The sequence below is a fragment of the Malaya genurostris genome, chromosome 3, assembly GCF_030247185.1.
Source record: "Malaya genurostris strain Urasoe2022 chromosome 3, Malgen_1.1, whole genome shotgun sequence".
In the NCBI taxonomy this organism is placed as follows: domain Eukaryota; kingdom Metazoa; phylum Arthropoda; class Insecta; order Diptera; family Culicidae; genus Malaya; species Malaya genurostris.
This window is the reverse complement of record NC_080572.1, coordinates 135,005,713-135,030,459: the sequence shown is the minus strand read 5'-3', so window position 1 is coordinate 135,030,459 and position 24,747 is coordinate 135,005,713. Positions and strand designations below refer to the sequence as shown.

The 24,747-nt window shown below is 38.1% G+C and overlaps 1 protein-coding gene across 3 annotated transcripts in view; it reads right to left on the bottom strand.

The window, feature by feature from the left end:
* The window catches only part of LOC131437982 (ubiquitin-like modifier-activating enzyme ATG7), a 205,978-nt gene extending 186,941 nt beyond the window's left edge, over positions 1-19,037 (bottom strand). For all 3 annotated transcript variants that reach the window (XM_058607701.1, XM_058607702.1, XM_058607704.1), the window contains exon 1: positions 18,803-19,037. In XM_058607701.1, coding sequence (XP_058463684.1) covers positions 18,803-19,002 — 200 coding nt within the window. In that variant the 5' untranslated portion in view covers positions 19,003-19,037. The remainder of the gene's footprint in view (positions 1-18,802) is intronic.
* Positions 19,038-24,747: the final 5,710 nt, after the last annotated feature.

Sequence of the window (24,747 nt, the reverse complement as noted above, 5' to 3'; positions counted from 1 at the left end):
GGCCGCATACTGAAGTAATCGCGACAAAAATACATATTGATCTGTGGCAACTCTGTTTCGCACGGCATATTTGTAAACTAGTATAAAGATGTGTTCAAAATCATCACTTTCGCTTTCGCATTGCCGTTCGTAATTGAATGTGTTAGTGACGGTGCAAATTATTTTAACCCCCATCTTGATGAATCTTTTGGTAGGAAATATTGAGATCTGAGATGGTTCTCGTGTGTGTCTTGTTTCGGCAATGGGCCTTGCTGGACTTTTTGGCTGCCTTTTTCGGTGTCATTGTGCTGACGGTGTTTCGTGCATTCATATCGGGAAACAATGAGACGACAGGTCATCGATGTTGCTGTCGTGTGTCTTGTTTCGGGAAGAGTTGCTCAGCAAATGGTAGAAAAAATGAACCATTCAACTTTTATATGGATGCTCTTGTATAGATACAGACATCTCGCGTTCTGATTGGCTGGTGCTGTCATGGGTTAAATCAAACAGGTTTTTCAATAGTGTACTATTGAAAAACTTCTATATTGTTGTAATACACGTTCAAGTTGAAGATTTTCGATTCTATTGGTAGTTAGATTATATAAATCCTTCTGCAGATCACTGAGCTATGAGCTTTCAAAATACGAGAAAGGCAAACGCGCCTTATGAATTATCTTCTTTGATACTCTTTTATACCAAACATTTCAGAAAAGTTTAATTGTGAACTATTTAAGAATATGTCACACAACTGAAAGTTTTATCATAAAATTGTGATCATATTTCCGATGGCATGTAGCAAGAATTATGTTGATTCGTTAGATATAACAGGAGATATTCACGATCAAAAACTTATCACTCTCTCAGAGGGTAAATTTTGAAAAGGCGCCCCATAGTAAAGTAAGTCGTATTCACGACAAAAAACACAATACTACAACCGCGTTTCTAAAGGTTTACGATGATGTTTGTAAAGTGATCGATTAACAAGGCGTGGCATTTTTATTATCATTAGATTTTTCAAATGCATTCTATAGGGTTTCACATGTAAAATTGATCCAAAAACTTTCATCTCACTTTAATTTTTCACATACTGCAGTATCACTAATCAGGTCGATTTCATGTATGGAGCCGAATTTCTATTGAACGCTTCCTCTAGATCGCAAAATAGGTTGAATATTGCCTTGAATTGTTGTGTTCTATGGGGTTTTAATCAGTTCCGTTTCGCAAGAGTAACCCATCTACAGAGTGAATTGCTTGGTTGTTCCTTCAATGTATTTTATAAATCTCGAGCCTGTATAACATTGTTTAAAATAATTCAGGTTATCTGTTCGATAAATTACAAGTGTCCCACAGTAACCGCACAAGGAATTTTATTTTACCCCAATATCGTACATCTCATTAAGGGAATACCTTTTTCATACGAGCCATTGTCCAATGGAATCAGTTACCTGCCCAGATAAAGAGCAATCGCTCTTTTCATAAATTTCGAACAGAATGTATGAATTGGTTTAATAAAAGGAATTAATACGTCATAGTATGATAGTTTAGAATAAAGTTAGTGATAGTTGTTATGAAAAATCACCTGAATTGCAACCGATTGTGGAAATTTAAAAGGACTTGTCCTTACTTCACAAGTATTTTGAATAAATAAATAAATAAATAAATAATTGGTCTAGACGCCCCACTTTACGCCGCACCAACAACGGGATAAACGGTGCGATCATCGGCTTACAAGGGCCATTCGATCGAGTGTCATCTGAGTTCGACTTCAATCTTTCACGTTTTATGTCGTGAAAGGCCAAATTCTTACATAGTATTAGAATTAATCATTAGGGCCACATCGTGTCTTTTGATTTTACAATAAAAATACAATAAAACTCAGATTTAAATAAAAGGTTTTATGATTATATACAAAACTTTTGAATTTCATCTGGATCCGACTTCTGATTTCGGAATTGTAGGGTATAGTGTAATAATAAAATAACAATAAAAATTACAATAAAACTTAGATTTAAATTAAAGGTTTTATGATTATCTACAAAACTTCTGAGTTTCATCTGAATCCGACTTCTGATTTCGGAATTATAGAGTAAAAGTGTTAAAAATTTTATACCATCATCATGCCTAAGTATTTTGTTTTTATTTTGAAAGAAAAACCTGTTATTTCAAATGCCTCTACTATTTGCATCAAATGCAGATAGTTTTTGTATTATTATGAGTACACTATCATTCGAACAAAAACATGATCTTAACTGAAGAATACCATTTTATACTCAAAGACAATCACTTCCGAAATAAAAGTTTTTGAACTCTTAAATTGATAGTTTTTAATCTCTGCAAAAAAGAACCAACCAAAGCTTTCGAATTTACCAACGATTTTCTCAAATTAATCAACGTTATTTTTTGTGTGCAAATAGTACCGCTGAACTGTCAAAATGTGTTCATCCGATCGAGGTTAGCAGTGACGGTAAGTGACCTAACTAGATTGTTTATCATGACGTCACAAATGAACAAAAATTCATCCTTGACAGTTCAGCGGTACTGTTTACAAACAAGCTTAAACAAAATCGAGGAACACATCTCAAACAATCGTCTATACACTTTGCAACTAGACACTTTTATTTAATAAATCTCAAAATCAAACCGTATCCAATCGTGAACAAATGTTTTAATACTCTATTTAGGTGATATGAACCGTAAAAGGTCTCATCCATTTTGTCAACAGACAAACAAAAAAAGTCTGTTTACAAACAGTACCGCTGAACTGTCAAAATGTGTTCATCCGATTGAGGTTAGCAGTGACGGTAAAAAACCTAATTAGGTTTTCACGATGACGACACAAATGAACTGTCGATGAATCAAGTTCATTTTTGACAGCTGCCAATGGTTTGTTTTGTTTTGCGACTGCGAATTAAACATTGAAAAATGACGAAAAAGTGCCTGTTAAAAACGTGTTCCACTGTGAAAAGGACAAAAAAGGTTACCTTGTATGCGTTTCTAGCATCAAGGAGCGATATTTGTATAAATCTGCTTAGTGTGAGGCGACTTGCAATTTTTAAACTGAAACGATGAACCTCTGATGAACTTTTAAACTGTAAACAAACCACCAGCCGCTGTCAAAAAAGTTCATTTTGTGAGGTGTCATGTTCGTGTAAAACCTAATAGATATGCAAACATTGAAAAGCGGCCCATACATCTTTAGTTTTACGGACAGTCCAAATGAACCTTGGACGGAATAAAAAACTACAAGGATCAGCCCCATGGGGTTGTTCGAGCCGTTGATGTGGAACAAGGCAACCAAAATTACCAATGATTGACATTTTCAATTAATCGTCACACTTTTGAGTCCGCAAATGCACAAGAGTCTGCTTAGATTGATTCTTATTAGGAATCAATACCGAACACGCGAACCCAGAATATAGACTCTATTTATCGTGATTTGTATTTGTTTCGTAGCCGACGAAATTACATCAATAGCCCAAATGTATACAATTTAATATTTGTACATGCTTGCGATACGGATATCGATATTTAAACTTCTCTTCACCAAGCTTGTGTACAAGTTTTGTATGCAAGCAGTTATTTTTATAGCGTTTCTCTACCATTACTACCATTTTGCGATTTCGGTTGAAGCGATAAAATATTTCTCATTATTAATCGAGTTCATCTTATATAAATTAGTCTTATGCACTCAAAATTTACCCTGGGGTAGTTGTCAATTTCTCAGGCGAAACGACATAACATGAGATTTCATCCAATCTTGCATGACACAAGATCAGAGCATACCAATAAAAGCTTCAAATCGTTTATGGCACTTTTTATCTCGCTGTGTAGCAACAACCTACCTCTAGCAAGGTACGCATAAGACTGAAACGTTAGCTATAATTTCGTTTCTATTTATAGATTCGCGTGCTTCCAACAGCTTTGCTTTTGCTTCGATTGACCAATCAGAGCGCTGCTTTCCCTTTGATATATCGCTTACTCCTTCAAAACCGTCGACTATGGCAGGGAAATCCGGTAAGGAGATTTTTTGCAGCCAAAATAGGACACTGCTAGCTATTAATCAACATTTCAATGATATAAAATTAAAAATACATGGCTACGACCATTCAAATCAATACGTAGAAATATTTCCAATCAAATGGTGACATAATTTTAATAATTGATACAAAATTGACTGAGCTGTAATTGTTCAAAACCTGACCACATTTCTACGTGTATTTTTCTTGAGTTTCTAGTTTGCACCGCTATATAGAAAACAGAAATGTGTTCCACATTAAAACTGAACGATTATCTGAACTGAGCGTGTGTGGCGTCAGGTTTTGTCTTCATGCCAGTTTCATTCGTTTTTTCATGGAGACACAATATTCTGAAAACTGACGGACTGAACGATTAACTGAAGAACTCAGCTCAAGAGCTTCAGTCAAAAACCCGGACGTTAGGCCAGATGAACTTTTTAGTCACTTCAGTTATTCGTTCTGAGCATGTATGGGCCGCTTTAGTTAGTATATTGGTTGCACATTCTTGCATGTAATGCTGATCGAATATCACTTTTCTTCGACGATTATTGATTTAAGAAACTGTTCAATGTTCAGATAGAAACATTTTCTGTGTCGTTTCGTCATAAGCATATAGAAATCCCTGAGTTCAATCGAGGAACACATCTCAATCATCTTTATACTTCGCAGCTAGCCACTTTTATTTAATAAATCTATTTTTTGTGGGTTTACCGGTTGGGCAGCTGAATAGCGTAAATTCGGAACCGGGCCCATTTATGGATCCAGAATATACAATTTCAATTCTTCTTCAGAAGAACTAGTCTATGTTGATCAACTGAACACTGGCGTTGGCCAGTAATTTTGCATTGATTCTTTAACCATGTGCAATTGCGTTGCTGAATATTTAAAGAAGGTATTAAATAGAACCTATGCTTACTAAACATGGCTTGATGGTGTACTTAATCTACAATTTTGGATGCGGAAATAAATGTATGTTTTATAGAATACGAGTAATGAATGTTGAGTGAGTGGAGCATTAGTATGGATCTAAGTAAGCATACTATGTTACACTACAATGTAATCTAAGACAAGCCCTGGAACAATGACAGCATCATTCAATATGTCTCAAGATTGTGCTAACACCCAGAGACTTTTATTTAATAAATCTCTAAATCAAAAAGAATCGAATCGTCACCAATGTATTTAAACTCTGAACCGTGAACGGTCTCATCCGTCTGTCAACAGAAAAACAGAAAAAAAACTGTTTACAAACAGCACCGTTGAACTTTTAGAATGTGTTCACCCGTTTGAGATTAAGGAGTGTTTCGACAATAAGCTATCCACAAATTTTTCTTTCAAATTATGATAAAAACCGATATTTTATTCAAACTAAAAATTGATCCTTTATTGTACAATGTTAAACTTGAACATAATGAAAACCGGGTGAAATTAAAGTTATTCCTTCACAAATTTTCGAACTTTTGATCGAACGCTCTTCATCAAGTTCCGGACAAGTGTTGCATCGCATTTTTTGGACACTTGAGCCTTTTTGAACTCCTGCATGTTTCCAGCTGCCTTACCAGTCTTCTTGAAGACCCTCTTCACGATTTCCCAGTAACGTTCAATGGGTCGAAGCTGATGGCAGTTTGGCGAATTGATATTTTTTTCAACGAAATTTATACCCTTTTCCGCAAGCCAATTGAGAGTGGTTTTGGCATAGTGAGCCGACGCTAAATCTGGCCAAACAGTAGAGGTGTACTATGCTTCTTATATAAATTCCCGTTCGTTCGTCAAGTTGTCCCGGGTTGGCGGTTCAATGCATAGGGCGCAGGTCTTACAAACCAGTTGTCGTATGATCGAGCCCCGACCTGGAAGGAATCGTAGTGTCAGTAGAATCGTAGCACTAGCCATGCAATGGTTCTGTACACCCTGAATCGGCTGCGAAGTCTGTTGAAACAGAAGGTCAAATTCCCTGGTTATTTCGTTTGTTGACACGTCAATAATCAGCAGCTACAAAGGTTTCGTTAAGTTCTTGCCGTCTTTATCTACCGTCCGTTTTTCACAAAACGAGTGAGAAGCGCAATGGAGAATAAACATACGCCGATTGTAGAAGATATGTAAACGACATCGAACCAATGCGTTGTGGTTTCTGTGAGGCCTACATTCATATTAGCCAAACTTGTTGCGGCATAAATTCTAGAGGCCTAAGAGAAGCCTTCACCAATGGCAAACTCATGCTTTTCTGCAGTGGTTGCAGAGAGGTGCTGGACCGTCGAAGCATTCGTGCCTATATTGATAAGACACAACAAGTGTCGACAATGCCACCTGACCCGCAAAAATCGACTGATTTGCCAACGCAAGTTCAGCAACTTTCGAAAGTCGTTACTGCTCTAAATAATAAAATAGAGGATATGTCAGCTACCCAGTCCAACTGGCCTACGCCAGCTTGGCCTAGAGGCTTAAAACGTCGCCGGACTGAAGAAACTGAACCCACAGTTCAAGTTCCGACTGATCGTGGCACTAATCAAATTGATTTGAGTGACCTGTCCGTGCGATCTATTATCACCGATAATACAAAAAAGTTTTGGCTATATCTTCCTGACCTTAATCCGTTGGTGTCGGACGATGACGTACAAAAATTATATCCCGCTGCCATAGTGTAACTGAATCAATTGATCTGAAACGGCTCGTACCAAAAGGGAAGAATGTAACTGGCATGTCGTTCATTTCGTACAAAATTGGATTGGACCCTTGCTTGAAAACCGAAGCTCTAGACCCATCTTCTTGGCCCGTCGTATTGTTATTCCGAGAGTTTCTGGATTTGTCAAAAATCTCAAATCGTCGTTTGCTTCTCCCTCGCTCGGAGAGCTAAAAAATAATTCTGTTTTCGTGCGCTGTTTTGTGGACGGTGGAAACCTTCGGGTTTAAACTAGAGGCGAGTATTTTTGTATTAACCCTTATGCACTCGAATGGGTACCCGGGTACCTTTTCGAATTTCAAAATAAGAAATTTCTGAGTTAGGTTTAAACTAAGATTCTGCAATTCGGTCAATTCCAAGAACTAGTTGGACCATAACTTCTCATGCTTTGACTTTTCATTTTACAGTAAGGGGGGTCGAATGGGGGGGCTCAAATTTTTTTTATTACGTAAACACCCGAATGGGTACCCGGGTACCCACAAATAAAAATGCTTGTAACTAAGGCAAATTCCATCCGAGTTGAATTTTTTCAGTACGGGTAAATTCAGAAATTTATCCACTTTTCGATGGCCGTGTATATTGCTGTAGTAGGTTCTTCTGGTTCCCGTTAATCCGGATTTCCGTAGAATGTTCCGACACTTGTGTTTTCCACCATAAATGTCATTTACTAATTTGAAACTTTTCCAAACCAGCTATTTGAGAAAGGCCGTACCAAAATGAACCTTTTGTAGAAAAATGACGTCATCTAAAGGGTAGTTGGCCTATTCTGGACTTACTCTCATAGAACGAAAAAAAGGAAATATAAATGAGAACGAAACTGTTTGGGAAGTAACTTCGTGATGTTTCGAAATGTTTGTTGCCAGAATTAAAAATTGTATTGCGTGCTCCTCGCAATAGGCCTGAAGTACATAATAATTTTCAAACTGAAGATAAGAAAGTGAAGTATATAAGGGAACATACATAAAGTACGTCACGCGTTTAGGGGGGAGAGGTTTCAAAAATACGTGACAATACATGGTGAAAAGATTGAGAAATGCTCGACAAAGGGGGAAAGGAGTGGTAGAAAAATTCAAAATTTTATGTTACGTACATAACGGATGCCCCCTGAAATATATAAACATAACAACTCAGCATAGCACTTGATTTCATATAGCAATTCTTAGAAAAGATTACAAAAATACGTGAAATCCGTGTATAAATGCCTCGATGTCGGAACTCATTTAGGATATCCGGGTTCCTGGGAACCAGGAGCACCATGTCCATCTTTATGGGTACCAATCCCAAAGAGCTTAAGTTCCTGAATCCAACAGTGCTAAAATTACTTCAATCGGTTGAAAAATGCTCAACTTACAGCGATTTAAAAAAATGGGTACCCGGGTACCCATTCGGGTGGTTAAAGGTGTTTTTTTTTTCGAGTGCACAACGGTTAAATCCACTATCGCTTCACTAAATGATCCCGTGTTGCAGAGTGATGAACGAAATGAATATACTACCAGAACGTTCGTGGCTTAAGGACCAAAATCGACGAGCTATTCCTGGCAGTGTGTGACTACAACTACGATATCATCATTCTTACCGAGACCGGGCTCGACGATCGGATCAATTCCCAACAGTTATTTGGAAATGCATTCAACGTTTTTCGCTGCGACCGCAGTTTAGCAAACAGTGTCAAATCAAAGTTTGACGGTGTTTTAATTGCTGTTTCTCAAAAATATGCCAGCTCTGTTGTACAAACGGTGAATGGTCGTTGCCTCGAACAAGTAGATGTATGTGCTACCGTGCGGGACCGAAAGATATTTCTGTGCGGTGTGTATATTCCTCCCGATAAAAGCCAGCACGTTGGAGTGATCGATGAGCACATTTCTACTGTTTCGGAGCTGTGCAGCAAAAGTTGCAATTGTGATGTGACGTTTATTATACAAGATTTATAGTGTCGTGAGATACATAGTGAATTTGTATAGTGACGTGATATACTTATAACAGAATTAAATGAAAATATTTAAAAAATTGATCCTTGTAAAATCATTCTGTTCAAACACTCAAACGAAAAGTTAATGAAAAAATCGTATTCAGCCGGACCTGATTGTATACCCGCTGTAGTTTACACTAATTGTGCTGCTGCTTTAGCTGAGCCTCTTTGCATTATTTTCAACAAATCTTTCGAGCAAGGCATTTTTCCTTATATTCGGAAACAATCCTTCATGTTCCCTGTATTCAAGAGTGGTGACCGCCGTAATGTAAGAAACTATCGAGGGATAACAAGTTTATCTGCTGATTCAAAGCTTTTTGAAATAATTGTAAGCAATGAGATGCTCTTTTGCACTAAACATTATATCTCTACTGAACAACATGCAGGGTGGCAAGTGACCGGGAAAAAGTCGGGAATTTGATTTTACCGGGAAAAAGTCGGGAATTTTAGTGAAAAATCGGGAAAAAAATTTCTAGCTCACCATAGTTAGCTCACAGTTGTTAGCATAGTGATTTTTTTTCAACAATTGAAAAGTAGGAGACAATACCCAAGTTTGCGTTTGAGCAAAATGTTCAGTACAAGTGTTGGAATAACTTATTGACTATTGGAAATTGGGCCAACACCCCATGTCTCGTTTAACGATTTTTAGAGGCATGCAGGGAGTTTTAAATCAAACAGGAAGCATCAGAGTTTTTTTAGTTGTTATCAATAACAGCATGATGAAATCTCATTTTGAAAAATAAGGATAATTTGGATGCTTCTGTTAGATTTTTATTAAATTTTTGAATAAATATTCAACACACCTGCAAAATGTATGGCAAAATCTCAAGTTAACATAGGGAAAATTTCTAATAAAATTATTGAACATTTTTAGGAGCCTTCATGTTTTTAAGTTTGCTAATGATTGCCCTTGTCATAATTTGACTCAGTAATGTCATCTTGAGACAATACTTGTGTTATGTTTATATTTCTGTGAGATGTCAAAAGGACTCGCAAGATCGGAAGAGTTATCGACTTCGATCTTATTCACCATTTACAGGAAATATTTCAGTTCTTTTTTTTTTTTTGAGAGTTGAAACTGGTTTCTGAGGACTAGAATAGAATCTTAGAAAGATTTAGAAAATGGATTGGTTTGTTCAGTGAATATATGTTTAATTTTTTTTTAAAGGTCCTCAACTATTTTATAGTAGGATCACAAGAACGTTGATATTGATATAGATATTGATTGATCTGCTAGAATCAGATCAATTGTAGAAGGATTTATCATATAGATAAATTAGTTAAGCTATTCTAAATAAAACTGGTTTAAAACCAGCGCCGCCATCATGGAGAACTCGTACTTTTGATTTTTTTCTGAAAACTCTTCGAGCATTTAGAATCCTATTAGGAAAAAACAGATCGATATATTGTGCATTTTAACTGCTACCATTTGATTTATCTGCCCATCAACGCATTGAAATTGTAAACATTGTTTATTAACTAACAGATACGTTAGAAAAAAATGGTGTTTTAAAAGAGCAAGTCGTGGCAGCCGAACGGTTTTGCGAAATCTTCTTATACACACATCTAATACATCTAATGATTTTAAATTCAATTCTATTACATGAAAATTTCAAATTATTGGTCTGACAGGACTTTGTTAATAATTGGTTTTATGGTTTTCATCACAATCACAGCATGATAATTCATCTGAGGGCATCGTTCATTGAACAGATGTGCTTGCAAGCGACATAATTTAAATAGTATATGTCCATATAACAATTTATTGTACCATGGCCGAAGCCCTGGCAATGAAGATATTGTGTTAGATTCGCTGTGCCATCATCAGTGTTTATAATTGCCGACAATTTGGCAGAAAGTGGCTTGATATTTCTCTACATTGTATACAACATTTTCAATATGGCAGAAGATGCTACAAGAACTCGCTGTCTCTCAATGCATGAACCGTGAGAGAATTTTTCTACATTTCTTTGCTCCACTGCATACTCTGAGTATTTCACCAAGAGAGAATCGCAAGTTGATAATTATTCTCATCATAGGTTACAATATACAATATTTCAAAACCCTGGTCTGGAGCATTTACAGCTATTTTCATAGATACAACTTATACAAAAGTTATATGCACATAGTTAGAATAAGCGGCAATAGTAAAATGATTCTATCGCAACTATCCACTGCTCGTATAGAATCGGATCGCAAAACGAGAATAAACAACCGTTTGTTGCTTCAGAGAGAATCCCCACAGCAGCGTGCTAACCCGTGATGCTCAGACAGGACATCGAAAGCAATTCGCACTGGTTTCCATTCCATGTTATATGAACCATGACGGTGTTTTGTTGCTGAGATGATATCCGTCTCTCTGGCACTGATTGAATCGTCTATCTGGCACTGATTGAATCGTCTATCTGGCACTGATTGAATCGTGTAAAGAATTGGTAGAGAACGTTCTTTGATGCGATAAAAGCCATCCTTGACCATCATGCCGTTTATAATTTCCCCGCCGAACTGAGATTTCCACTTTCACTTCCGGAAGGAGCGAAGAAAGCTCTGTACAAAATGATTTGAAGTTGCAAGCATAGATTGTTGTTGTTTTCTCCGAGTGGCAAGCGTTCGTTTTTGGGAATGTTATTCCTTATTGATTTATTTTCAATCATATGTATATCAGAAAAATAATAAAAACAGTCATGTGCACTCGGAAGAAATCGGTTAAGTGCAACCAAAACTCCTGAATGTCTTGAACAAGGCTTTATGCTTTTCTTATATGCACATGTTATAATGAATATTTTTATTTATACATCGAAATGCCTGGAAAGTTTTTGGATTCTCAATCAGTGGGCCTATTACAATGATCCTTTTTGGACATGGGATATCTGTTTAATGTTTAATTAAAAAATGTTTAAAAAAACTAAACAGGGGCGATTTGAGCCTATTCCAAAAACCGACTGGCTGGTAAACGACTGGACAATGCGCAATTCAGGCCCCATTGTGGTTCTTAGCCTCTTGTCCAGTAACTCCTATCACTACCTTCCCGCGGTGCCGGCTGGGGTACTAGCAACCATAGGAAAGATCGGGTAACCAACCCCGGTGGGACCTTGGTCGTATGCTGACAGGGAAGGGGGTCCTCTTTAGAGGATGTCGGAGCGTCTGTACTCCATGTTAGGAGCGGCTTCAAACAGCGTCTGTTCTGGTATCCAGCGGCTGAGTATGAAATGCTGCATCCCGTCCAGCTAAATCCAAGGTGGCAACCCCACCAACGGGATCGTCCTAGTGCTAGTTGGGACGTTAAACAGAGCAAGCACGATGATCCTCCGGCGAGACAGGGGGTTGGCGTAGGCCTAATAAGCCGCCCATAAAACTTTAATTACAAACAATACAGGAGAGAATATGACCCGGAACAATCGGCATAGACCCACGCGACGAAATAAGGACTACGATTGGGAACGCGTGCGGAGGACGATAGACTGCCGGTCCCAGACCTCCAAGAAGTGCAGGAGATGGTAAGCCGGTTGAAAAATAATAAGGCCGCTGGCGTTGACCAACTACCAAGCGAGCTACTAAAACACGGTGGTAATGCACTAGTGAAAGCATTGCACTGGGTCGTTACCAAGATCTGGGAGGACGAGATTTTACCGGAGGAATGGATGGAAGGAATCGTGTGTCCCATCTACAAAAAGGGCGATAAGCTGGATTGCTGCAATTACCGCGCGATAACTCTGCTGAACGCCGCCTACAAGGTACTCTCCCAAATCTTATGCCGTCGACTTTCACCGATTGCAAACGAATTCGTGGGACAATATCAGGCAGGATTTATGGGTGAACGCGCTACCATGGACCAAGTGTTCGCCATCCGCCAGGTGTTGCAAAAGTGCCGCGAATACAATGTGCCCACACATCACTTATTCATCGATTTCAAATCAGCCTACGACACAATCGATCGAGAACAGCTATGGAAAATCATGCACGACTACGGATTCCCGGACAAACTGATACGATTGGTCAAGGCTACGATGGATCGAGTGATGTGCGAGTATCGGGGATAAACTCGAGTCCCTTCGAAACTCGCAGAGGGCTACGGCAAGGTGATGGCCTTTCGTGTCTGCTAGTCAACATTGCTTTGGAGGGTGTGATAAGAAGAGCGAGGATAGACACGAGTGGCACGATTTTCAGAAAGTCCGTCCAGCTACTTGGTTTCGCTGATGATATTGATATTATAGCACGCAACTTTGAGAAGATGGAAGATACGTACATCGGACTAAAAGCTGAGGCCAAGCGGATCGGACTAGACATCAATGTGTCAAAGACAAAGTACATGAAATGCAGGGGCTCGAGAGAAGATAACGTCAGCCACCCATTGCGAGTTCTGATTGGCGGTTTGAAATCGAAATGGTCGACGAGTTCGTGTACTTGGGCTCACTGGTGACTGCCGATAATGACACCAGCAGAGAAATTCAGAGACGCATACTGTCAGGAAATCGTGCTTACTTTGGACTGCGCAAGACGCTTCGATCGAGCAAAATTCGCCGTCGTACGAAGTGAACTATCTACAAAACGCTGATTAGACCGGTTATCCTCTACGGGCATGAGTCCTGGATAATGCTTGCGGAGGACCAACGCGCACTAGCTGTTTTTGAACGGAAGGTGTTGCGAACCATCTTCGGTGGAGTGCGGATAGAAGACGGTGCGTGGAGAAGGCGAATGAACCATGAACTGCACCAGCTGCTGGGAGGACCAACCCTCGTCCAAACGGCCAAGGTCGGGCGGTTACGGTGGGCCGGGCATGTTGTTAGAATGTCGGAGAACAACCCGGTTAAAATGATTCTCGATAATGATCCGACCGGTATAAGAAGAAGAGGCGCGCAGCGGGCAAGATGGATCGATCAAATTGAGGACGACCTGCGGACCCTTCGCAGCTACCGAGGCTGGCGGCGAACAGCCATGAACCGAGTTGAATGGAGACGCCTCCTGTATACAGCAGAGACCCGCGTGGTCTACGACTGATAGATGGATGCAAAAACCGAGTTTTTATCTCAAAAAACCGGGAAAACCGGGAAATTGAAATCGGCAATTCACTTGCCACCCTGAACATGAGTTTTTGCCTGGACGCTCGGTCAGCACAAATCTATTAGATTTCACTTCGACCTGCATTTCGTGTATGAAGGAAAAGGTACAAATCGATGCGGTATACACGGATCAGCAGCGTTTGACCGAATGGACCACCGAATACTCCTTCGAAAGATGTTGCGATTAGGTGGAACTCAAAAGTTCATTAATTGGTTGTACTCTTACTTGTGGGGTAGAGTTTTACGAATAAAATTGGGCTCGAGCGTTTCATCTCAGTTTACGAATGTGTCAGGAGTACCTCAAGGCAGCAATATGGGTCCGCTTCTGTTCTTTTTGTTTTTCAATGATGCTATTTTGCTGCTCAGTAATGGCTGCAGATTAGTTTACGCTGATGATTTGAAATTGTACCATGTAATTCGGTCTATTGACGACTGTGTCCGGCTCCAACAGCTCCTCGATACTTTTGTTGCTTGGTGCAAAAGAAACTGGCTGATTATCGGTACTGCGAAATGTCTGGTCATAACGTTCTACCGAATACAGAATCCATTGCATTTTGATTATCAAATTGATGGACAAACGCTCCAAAGAGTTGATCATGTTAATGACCCCAAGGTGTTTTGTTTGATGCCAAACTTACATTCAATCTACATCGCTCAACTTTGATTTCAAAAGCAACACGGCAACTGGGTTTTATCGTCAAAATCGGACGTGACTTCAAAGATCCCCATTGCTTGAAGGCATTATACTGTTCATTGGTTCGACCGCTACTTGAGAATGCTAGTTTAGTCTGGAGCCCGTATCAGATCGTTTGGAACTTACGGATTGAACGTGTTCAGAAAAGATTTGTCCGACTGGCTCTAAGAAATCTTCCCTGGCAAAACCCGCTTGACCTTCCACCGTACCCCGATCGCTGTCGTCTGATAGGTCTTGATTCATTGGAACGACGCAGGAAAATTCAACAAGCTGTGTTTGTGGCAAAACTAATCAATGGCGATATCGACTCACCGCAACTTTTGTCTCTACTTGATTTCCGTGCCACGCAACGATTGCTGCGTTCTACTAGTCTATTTCAACCGAGATATCATCGAACGACGTTCGGATTCCATGAACCGATAACTACATGTATAAGAACATTTTCCACTGTTGAAAATCTTTTCGATTTTAATGAACCGACATATAAGGTTATTCAGAAAGTGTTACGATCGAATATTTTATAACTTGACTGATATATTCATTAAGACTTATTATATTGTCAGATGAATAAACGGAATAAATAAATAAATAAATAAAGGCAGCAATCTTTTCTGGAGACACTCAGATCGATAGATTTCTGCATTTATAGCAGTGTTGGTGATTGCCGAAAATTTGACAGAAGCTGTTGGATATTTATCAATATTGTATAAAATATTTTCAAGCTGGTAGAAGATGCTACAAGAACTTGAGTCTCTAAATGCATGAACCGTGAGAGAATTTTGCTACATTTCTTCGTTCCACTTCATACTCTGAGCATTTCACGCCTTTAAAAAAAATTTACAGTCTGATAATGATCGTTGCTGAGTGGAATTTTCCAAGAGAGAATCGCAAGTTGACAATTATCGCGAAAATCGAATCGATGATACTACTTGATGATTCTTATACTAGGTTGCAATATTTTAAAAACCTTGTGTGGAGCATTCACAGACATTTTCATAGACACAACTTATACAAATGTTATATGCACATAGAATAATCGACAATAGTGAAATGATTCTATCGCAATTATCAACTGCGTGTATAGAAACTGATCGCGAAACGAGAATAAGCGACCGTTTGTTGCTTCAGAGAGAATCCCCACAGCAGCGTGCTAACCTTTGATTCTCAAAAATGTCTTCGAGAGAAATTCGCTCTCGCACTGGTGTCGATTCTATATTAAATGAGTCATGCCGGGTTTTTGTTGTTGCGATGATTTCCGTCTCTCTTTGATGGCACTGATTCAACCGTGTGAAGAGTTGCCAGTAAACGTTCTTTGATACGATAAAAGCCATCCTTAATTTATAGTTTCGGTAGTGTAAAAATGGTTGACTTCAAATCACAGGAACATATTGCTTGCCATATAAGTACCTTTCGACCGAATTTTTCCACTTGAATTTACCTGTCCGCATCGCTCACATCCTCCCCAACGACGATAGTAAAGTATTGTAAACCTGGAAGAGTTTTTGAGTCCTCCTTTACATAAGTCTCATCGTCCATCAAAACGCATGCATCTGGACACTGCAAAAGACGCGAATACAATTTCCGGGCCCTTGTTTCTGCTCGGTTCTTCTGTTCTACACTTTGTTTCGAGATTTTCTGCTTTTTGTAGGTCTTCAGGTGATTTCGCCTCTTGATATGCTGGATCATTCCGACACTCGTTCCTGCTTTTTTGGCCAAATCACATTGACATTGCTTTGTTCTCCATGATTAGAGATGCCACTCTCTGGTTTTCTGCCTCTTCCTTGTAGCTCATCCAAAGAATAGTGTTCCCCAAACTTATTAACGATAGTTTTAACACTGGCATGATGAATTCCAAACCGCTTCGCCAATTTTCGCATAGTAATACCCTTCTCACTTACCCATGTGTCCAGAATCCTAACTTTCACTTCCTTTTCAATACGCGACATTTTGAAAACGCAGAATTTCAACCGCACAAACAAGTAAACAAACCAAAGCTGACAGCCAAAAGCACAGCATGCAGTCATCTGAGCATGAAAAATCATCACAAATACATGCGTACAACACAAATGTATGTGGATAGCTGTGGATATTTTCGATAAGCGACCCTTACACGAGTCATTAAAAATGTCATTACTAAATTATTAATGAACGTGTAATGGTGCAGTAATGACGAGATTTCTAACAAATTTGAAATACATCATTACTTAGTTACATTAAAACTGACATTTTTAATGCTCGTGTAAGGGCCGCTATACACTCGTTAGCAGTGACAGTAAAAAAAACAGCTCGGTGGCAAGGATAAAGATAAGCCTACATCTCATGCATTTCGTGAGCAATCATTGCGCTTAAAATTTGGTAAACAAACAATCGAGCATTATAGGTCGAGTAAAATCTTAATTTCTTTTCTGTAGTGATTCTGATCGATAATTTATAGGAAAGTATTGTAAAAGGCACTGAATAAATATGTAATTAGCCATATCCGATTTTTGTTGGTTCCCCGTAAAAAATCCTCCCGATTATCTCACCGACTTAATAGGGTTCCGTCTGTACAATCGGCAGACGGATCCATCGATTAATTGACGATTTGTTGCACAGACGCTTATGGGAGTTTAACATTAGCGTTGACCGATGCGAAAGCCGGTTTAGTAAACAGACTAAATCTTGTACAAATCGGTCAGGATGGAGTGACTTAATCGGTGTACAAATTGCGAGTTTAAAAATACTTTGTATTGAAACAGCCGATTAATATGCCTACAAAACACATTCGAATGTGTTTCACAATCTAGTCGCAAAACTAATCGGTCGATTTTCAAGAGCCCGATTTCATCGGCCAATTATGAAGTGTCAAATTTTCTACAGCTCTAAGACATTCTAATGTCGTTTTCGTTTAATTGCAAACCTAACCTAGTTTCCACCCTAACTGCTGTCAAACCGTTTGTTCCGAACCTAGTTTCAACATTGTTGAACTGAAAATCGAGTCAGGTTTGTATATCAGGTTTGCTCATATCCCCGTTGCTAAGTGCGAAACCAACACAGTTTCGTTAAAAGTGTTTGTTTGATGAAACTATCCTGGCTCGGTATCAGTTTTCTTAAGCGAAAACGACATAAGGCTTTTTGCAACGCTTTGATGGATATCTATTCTAAAATGACAGGGTGTCGTATAATTTAAAACCCTCAACTAAAACACGAGCTTAATGATCTCAACGCGAAGATTTAAAACCGTTTCTATATTTATTCTGTGAATGTATTTGTGTTGTGTCGACTGACTGTAATGTTTCAAATTAGAAACAAACAAAATGAATGATTTCGAAAACGATATAAAGTTTTGTCACGAACTTCTAGAGAAAATTTGTCGATGATACTGAGCTGCAGTGCTTTTAAATGATACTGTATTATTCAGTGCAAAACATTTTCTGCTTATACTGACAATTTCTGATAATGTCATATTATGTCATTCGACGCTTTGACATTTCGCCTGTCAGATTTTGCTACCCACACTCACGTAAGAAATTTAAAACAGTGTTCTATTAGCGGCCCTTACACGAGCATTAAAAATGTCATTACTGAATTATTAATGAACGTGTAATGGTGCAGTAATGACGAGATTTCAAACAAATTTGAAATACATCATTACTTAGTTACATTAAAACTGACATTTTTAATGCTCGTGTAAGGGCCGCTATTCGTGTTTCAAATTTTCATTAATTTGAAACAAGTTCGTCAAGCTGTTTTAAATCTGTTTCGAATTTGTGCTCGAAAAATAGAACTAGATCTCAGCGTTGTGATTGATATGGTTTAGTGGTAGATCTAAAATAGATCAACCCATACGTAATGAAACAGCGTTGCGAACCTAATTCTTGCTTTTTTTGCGTGTAACTAAATTTTGCTGTAGTGGGGCATGAACAGATTGAGACTAGAAATTGGTTGAGACACTTAAATCGGAAGCCAGCTCGAATTCATAAGGAATTTTGGACGACTCAGATTGACAAATAAATTCAATGTGTATGGGGCTTAAATACTCATTGGATATAAAATTCTAAATTTTTGAAGGTCGCAATCACCTTCAGTCAATCTGAGTTGAAAAGTAATAGTACCCAATAAATCGCCCGAAATTAATTACAATTTCCAACTGACACAATTTATAGAGACGTTTTTCAACAATTTGAGACGAATCGGACTTGTACTCAAATAAATCGTCCGAAATTTGGTAAGAAATTCGTTACAATTCCAAGGTGAATTCCGATTCAAGTTCAATCAATTATTACTACAAATCATGAACCAAAATCCATCTTGGAATCGTAATGCGTTTTTTCTCAAATTTCGGACGGTTTAAATGGGTTCAGCTCTGAAAATCTGAGCATGAATTGGGGGCCTTTAATGTAACTCATTTGTTTGTTCAATACTTACTCATTGAATGCTGTACAGTCTACTTCAAGCAATGTTCGAGAAGTATGAGCTTTTTTTATAAATCCAGAGATATTCTTGGGAGAATCGCTCAATTTGTCTACATTCAATTTTGTATCTGTTAATTTGTACCAAAAATTACAATGAATAAACGATTTCAGGGGAAGAAACTTCAAAATATTTATATCGTTTTTATCAACCATGTTCAATCGTAAGACAACAAGACAGCTCACGTTACGACTAGTGATGTATTTTTTAACTCGATTAATCAAAATAATCGATTAAAAGGCTAAAGTAATCGAGTATTTGTAATCGATTAACGACAGTGCCACGAATCGAGCTAATCGATTAATAGCAATCAATTAATCGAGATTTATATCAGTTAGGCTGTGAGCCAATGGGCAAATCACTCTAAACTTTGACTGAACTCAAACAAGTTTTACCGGGAGTAAAAAAAGTTTAGCAGGGATCTCGCTGGATTAGAATGCGATTAGAGAAGTTTAGCCGAGATCTGGAAAAGCATTATTTTGACATAAAGGACTATTCACACATTTCAGTTCCGTGACGGTTCAGTGAGCCGTCAGTGTTATTTTTTTGTCGGAACCCTTCCGTTCTGTTTCCGTTCCGGCACAGCAAAGTCGGTATGTCACTGACTTCAGTGAAAATAAAAATATATCGGTGACGACGAATTTGAGTTTGCCGGACGGACGCTACACTGACGGCGAGCTGCACTGAAAAGGCACGGTGCCGGATAGGTGTGAATGCACGCATAGAAAACGAATGAAAGAATATCAGTATCCGTGCACGGTATCGTGCCGGCACTGAACCGGACCGGATATGTGTGAATAGTCCTTAAGAAGCTGTAAACGTGGGAGCAGAGTTGCCAGATATTTTCATAAAAAATTTGTACTGCTTTGTATAAAAAATCTGTATTTATCTGTATTCACTAAAAAAGGAAATTTCGGAAATAAAATGTCGTTTAAAGATATTATTCCATTAGATTATTGTTATAGAATGGCAGGTGCTAGGAGCATTCCTTTATATCGTAAGTCCTTGCCGCACTGACAAGAACATTCAACGACGATATTTAATTGTTTTTGCTATCAACCACAATTGAATTGTAAATCCATATACTTTTTTCGTTTGAAAATGATGACTTGGAATTCGAACATAGAATTCAAACGCCCAATACGCAACGTCAAGTCAGGTCATACAACTTCTCAGTCTGACAATAAAGTTTCATGACGCCATGACTTCCTTGAACATCAGTTTACATTGGTTTCAAATTATGATATAAATGTATTTCAGTGTTCATCATTAAACAGCTGCACGAAAAATTTTTCATTTTAATATGGGTAAACAAACAAGCTCAGACGGAAAAGTTTCATTATTTCTTTCTTACTTTTTGTGGTATCTGTATAAATCTGTATTTAATTTGAGAAATCTGTATTAAATCTGTATACGCATGCAAAAATCTGTATAATACTGATAGATCTGTATAAATGGCATCTCTGCGTGGGAGCTCGAATGACAGATACACTTCGAACAAGATTAGGCAAAACTAGGTTGGATTAGTTTTAAATTACCCAAACTTATCTAGACTAGTCGGGATTATATGAGATTAGAGAAAATTATTTTGGAATGACATGAGTTTATTAGTATGAAATTGTCTAGAGTTTAGAGTGATTTGCCCCTTGACTGTGAGCCATTTCGCGGTTATTTTAACTTTCGGTTGAAATCTAACACTTGAGTGGCTATTTTAATGTTGTCAAAAATAACTCTGTTCGAGAGCATGGTTATTTCCGACAGATCGATGGTTAATTTCCAACATTGCGAAATATCAACCAAAAGTTGAAGTTAAAAGCGAAATGGGTAACAGCCTTAGGCTGTGAACCATTTTGCGGTTAATTTTAACTTTTGGTTAAAATCTGACACTCGAGTGGTTAATTTGATGTTGTCAAAAATAACCCTGCTCGAGAGCATGGTTGTTAATGGCGAGACTCTTTTCTCGAGTCACCAATGTTATTGACCGCAGAGATTCCTTTCTGCAGCCACCAATGTTACTGGCGAAAGAGACCAGTTTTTTCTTGGCTCCTCTTGGGGCCACCAATGTTACTGAGGGGTATCTGTATGAAGCCTAGTGTAATTGTTTCGCAGCCGGATAGCTCTCGTAGCGGTCTATCCACCTTGAAATCAATTTCACTTGGGCTGGTTTTCGGATGAGTAACAATTTCCCCCTGACTGCAGTGAATTGCAAGTGATTTATTTCAACGAAATCTTAACTATATATACAAGTATTTTCCTAACAACAAATGTAAATGTTGCGCAACATTAACCGCAACATTCTCGGTTTTCCCTTTCCATCCCATTGCGGGATCCTAGCTCACACGGATACCTAGCTATGTCAGCGCGCGCATCTAGTTTTACCACAGACTAACAGACAGGACACTCAAATTAGATTCTTCAATCATTTTAACGGTCATTTCGAATATTCCTTTATTTGGGACAGTACTCACATGTGTCATGATGGCGCCACGTTACCCTATCAAAAACATCATGTCTGTCATCTAGACTGTTTATTTTTTTTATTTACCAACAGAGTTGCCATTCATACAGAATTACCTGTAATGTATTGATTTGTATACGTCCATGCGAATGTCATGCAGGATACAGATTTAATACATATTGCCAAAACTATATACATATTTGTGCCTATTTCTCATCCTCCAACGCAAGACAAAATCGAACCCGTTTTGTTACAATATTTACTTGCTTCTGGTCTGCCGCCACCTAATTTCTGGTGAAAACTACCAACACAATAAAAAATAGTCTAGATGAACAACGTTGAGTCAAATAAATGGTTACCTTCCAACATCGCGAAAAAGTTAAATATATTATCAACGTAATCCAATAATTTATTGTGACGATTCATTTTCAAATATTTTGTTGAAATCAGGCATCCCTGCAACCAGCTGATCGGTGTTGACAAACGAGGGGAAACCAACTAGTAAGAAAACTTTTACATAACACAAGGGGTGTACAGATAGTAAATAGTTCGCGCAGTACAATATAGGTGGAGCTAGTGCATCACGAAAAATTATTTTTTATAAGAATTTACTCATACTGTCATGTCTGTTAGTCTGTGGTTTTACCTGTTTGTTTACAAAGGTATTATTTACTTCATACATCCTGGTACGCGGCTCAGACCGATGCTGTGTGTTTACATATTTTAGTCCTTATCGAAAGCTGAGCGGAAAGATTTTATTGCTCTAAATGTGGAAATTCCTATATTTGGCCCTAGACCCGCTTGAAGAGCGGCTTGTCTCGGCTTGCACACAAATCATAAACCTATACCTGCTTTATTCAGGCACTACAACCGCTTGAAGAGCGGTTTAGTTTTGTTCATTATTTTCTTAATACTTTTCAATGTCTAGACACACTCTTTGGGCCATTGGATAAAATCCCTGATTTGATTTAATTATAAACTGATATAATTGAATTATTAAACTGGTTCGTAACAATGGTTATTTTTGACAGATCTATAGTTATTTTCCAACACTGAAAAAAATCTCGCAATGAAAATTCTAATACGAATTCTTTAGTTGAAATTATTTCCAGTGGAAAATAAACCCAAATAACTTTTCGTCCGTCAAATTTTGAAATGGGCCACAGTTTTAGTCAAATTTAACTACTCGACACCAAATAACCACTCAAGTTAACCAAAAGTTAAAATTAACCGTGAAATGGTTCACAGCCTTAGTAGATAACGTTTAGCATTAGGCTGCAAACATAGTGGGCGCGAGAAGCGAAGCCAAGCTGGTGACTAACATTGGCAAATCAAAAGCAATAGTTAATCAAAAGTACTCTTTTAGAATACAAGTGAGAAATCGGCTCAACTTTCACTCCGACAGGGTCCCTCTGTTTTGCTGTAAGTATGTTTCCTGCTTTGGTCAGCACCAAGCTCGGCTCAGCTTCTCGCGCTCACTCTGTCTGCATCCTAAGTCTAAACGATGCTATGATGAGAGTTGCAGTTTCATCTGTCATAATTCAAAGAAATACGAATTTCAATTTAAATAATGATTTTTTATCCATTCTGTATACGGTTACAACGACGACACGACCAGACACTCCGAAGAAAAATCGGAGTGAAAAGCGTTCGTGAGCGATTTACCGCCAGTTAACACAAATATAGCGACCCCTTGAAAATGATAAAAATTATCTTCTTGCGCAACACTGTTTAAGTTGCTACGAACCAGTTACCAAGGAGTCCCAAAATAAATAAACAAACCTGAATGTCGAATAAAACCAAAACGAAACCCTTGTGATTTTAAACTTCTGCAGGACAGGATATATCCACTAGTGAATTAATTTTTAGCGTTCATTGTATTGAAATATATTTTTATGAAAAATTATGCTGAGAACAATGTGGATATTCAACAAGGCAGAATATGTACTGAATCAGTTTTAAGCAAGGTTAAAAAGTCTTAATGATACTTTGGCGCTTAATTATGGCATACCATTTCAGGACACCAAAAATTACACCTGGACCACGCGACAGGATAATAAGTATCAGTGCAAATTACAAATTAGGTAAGCACGATCGGTCTTCGGGATCACGTGAGGCTATTCGCTATTGATTCGAACTGCATGATCTTTGTGTTTGGGTATTATTAGTCGTCTATAGATATTGATTTAGACACTCCTTCAACTTACGAGTTCAACCGTCCGGCCCTCGTTCAACAACCCTACAAACAGATGCTCATGTTTGCAATGCTAGACGGAAATCATACTACAAAATACGACAAAGTTAGACGCTTTCACGATACGCGAGGTCCGAGGAATTTGAATAAATTTCACAAGTTGGCTGAATTTGTGCGAAATATTCCAAACAGCGAGTGTCTCCGCAACGTGTTGTCTCATGTATTTGAAAAGGTACCAATAAATGAGGATTTGATCTATCGTTTCTAGAAGAGTTTAGAGTTTTATTACATTATAAGAAGTTTGAAAATAACCTTTTCGATCATATTGAACATTTTTCTTTTTTCCGAATTACAGAATTATCCCGCATCAAAGCCAGGTTCAACAGTGCTAGATCGAATTATAAATTTGGAAGACCTTCAATATGTTGGACCGTGAGGTGTCATTAGCAGTTTTACATAAACTGCTGTTGCACTGATGAGCCAAAGGCGAAACGTAGAAATTGATTCACCTTCAAGTTTGGGTCGTGGGTTCAACGATTTGGAACAAATACAGAAGTTGAGAATATATAAAGAATTGACGAACAATTGAATTAATTTAACTTTAGAAAAGAACGAATGAATTTTGTATATATAGTGTATTGTTCCTGCATATGAAAGATTTTTTATACAATATATTTTTTTACTGGTACAGTATATCTTTGCATATCATTTCTGCTTCGTGTTCATCATCTTCATATATGTATAGTAAGAAAGATTCGATTTCAATAACAGTTTATGGTTATGTTCTTTTTCCTGCAAATAAACTTCTCAGTAGTACCCGATTATTGCCACTAATGTGATTTGATTACGGCCACAATGGTGTATCGTTTTACACCATCTTCGATTATCACAACAGAACTGATAATTACACTCAAACGTATTCTACAGCCTGCTCCAAGTTTGGCACTTGGGTCAACACTTACATTCCTCAATTATTTCGCAGTGCCCTGTAGGATTTTAGGCAGTCACAGGCATACATAATTCAAGTACAGCCAAAACTTTCAGGTAGGTTTCAGTTGTATTCTCGATAACACCGATGTGTTGAACATGTACATGCCGTAGTTGATTATGTGACTGCGGTGAAACTTCATCAGTTCTTTAAAAAAAAGTCACGAATTCAAAATTCTCTTAAAGAGTAAAGTTAATACCGGGTAGTGGGCCTGCTGCACCTTTCATTTTTTTCTCATTCAAGCTTCCATTCATTCAGTG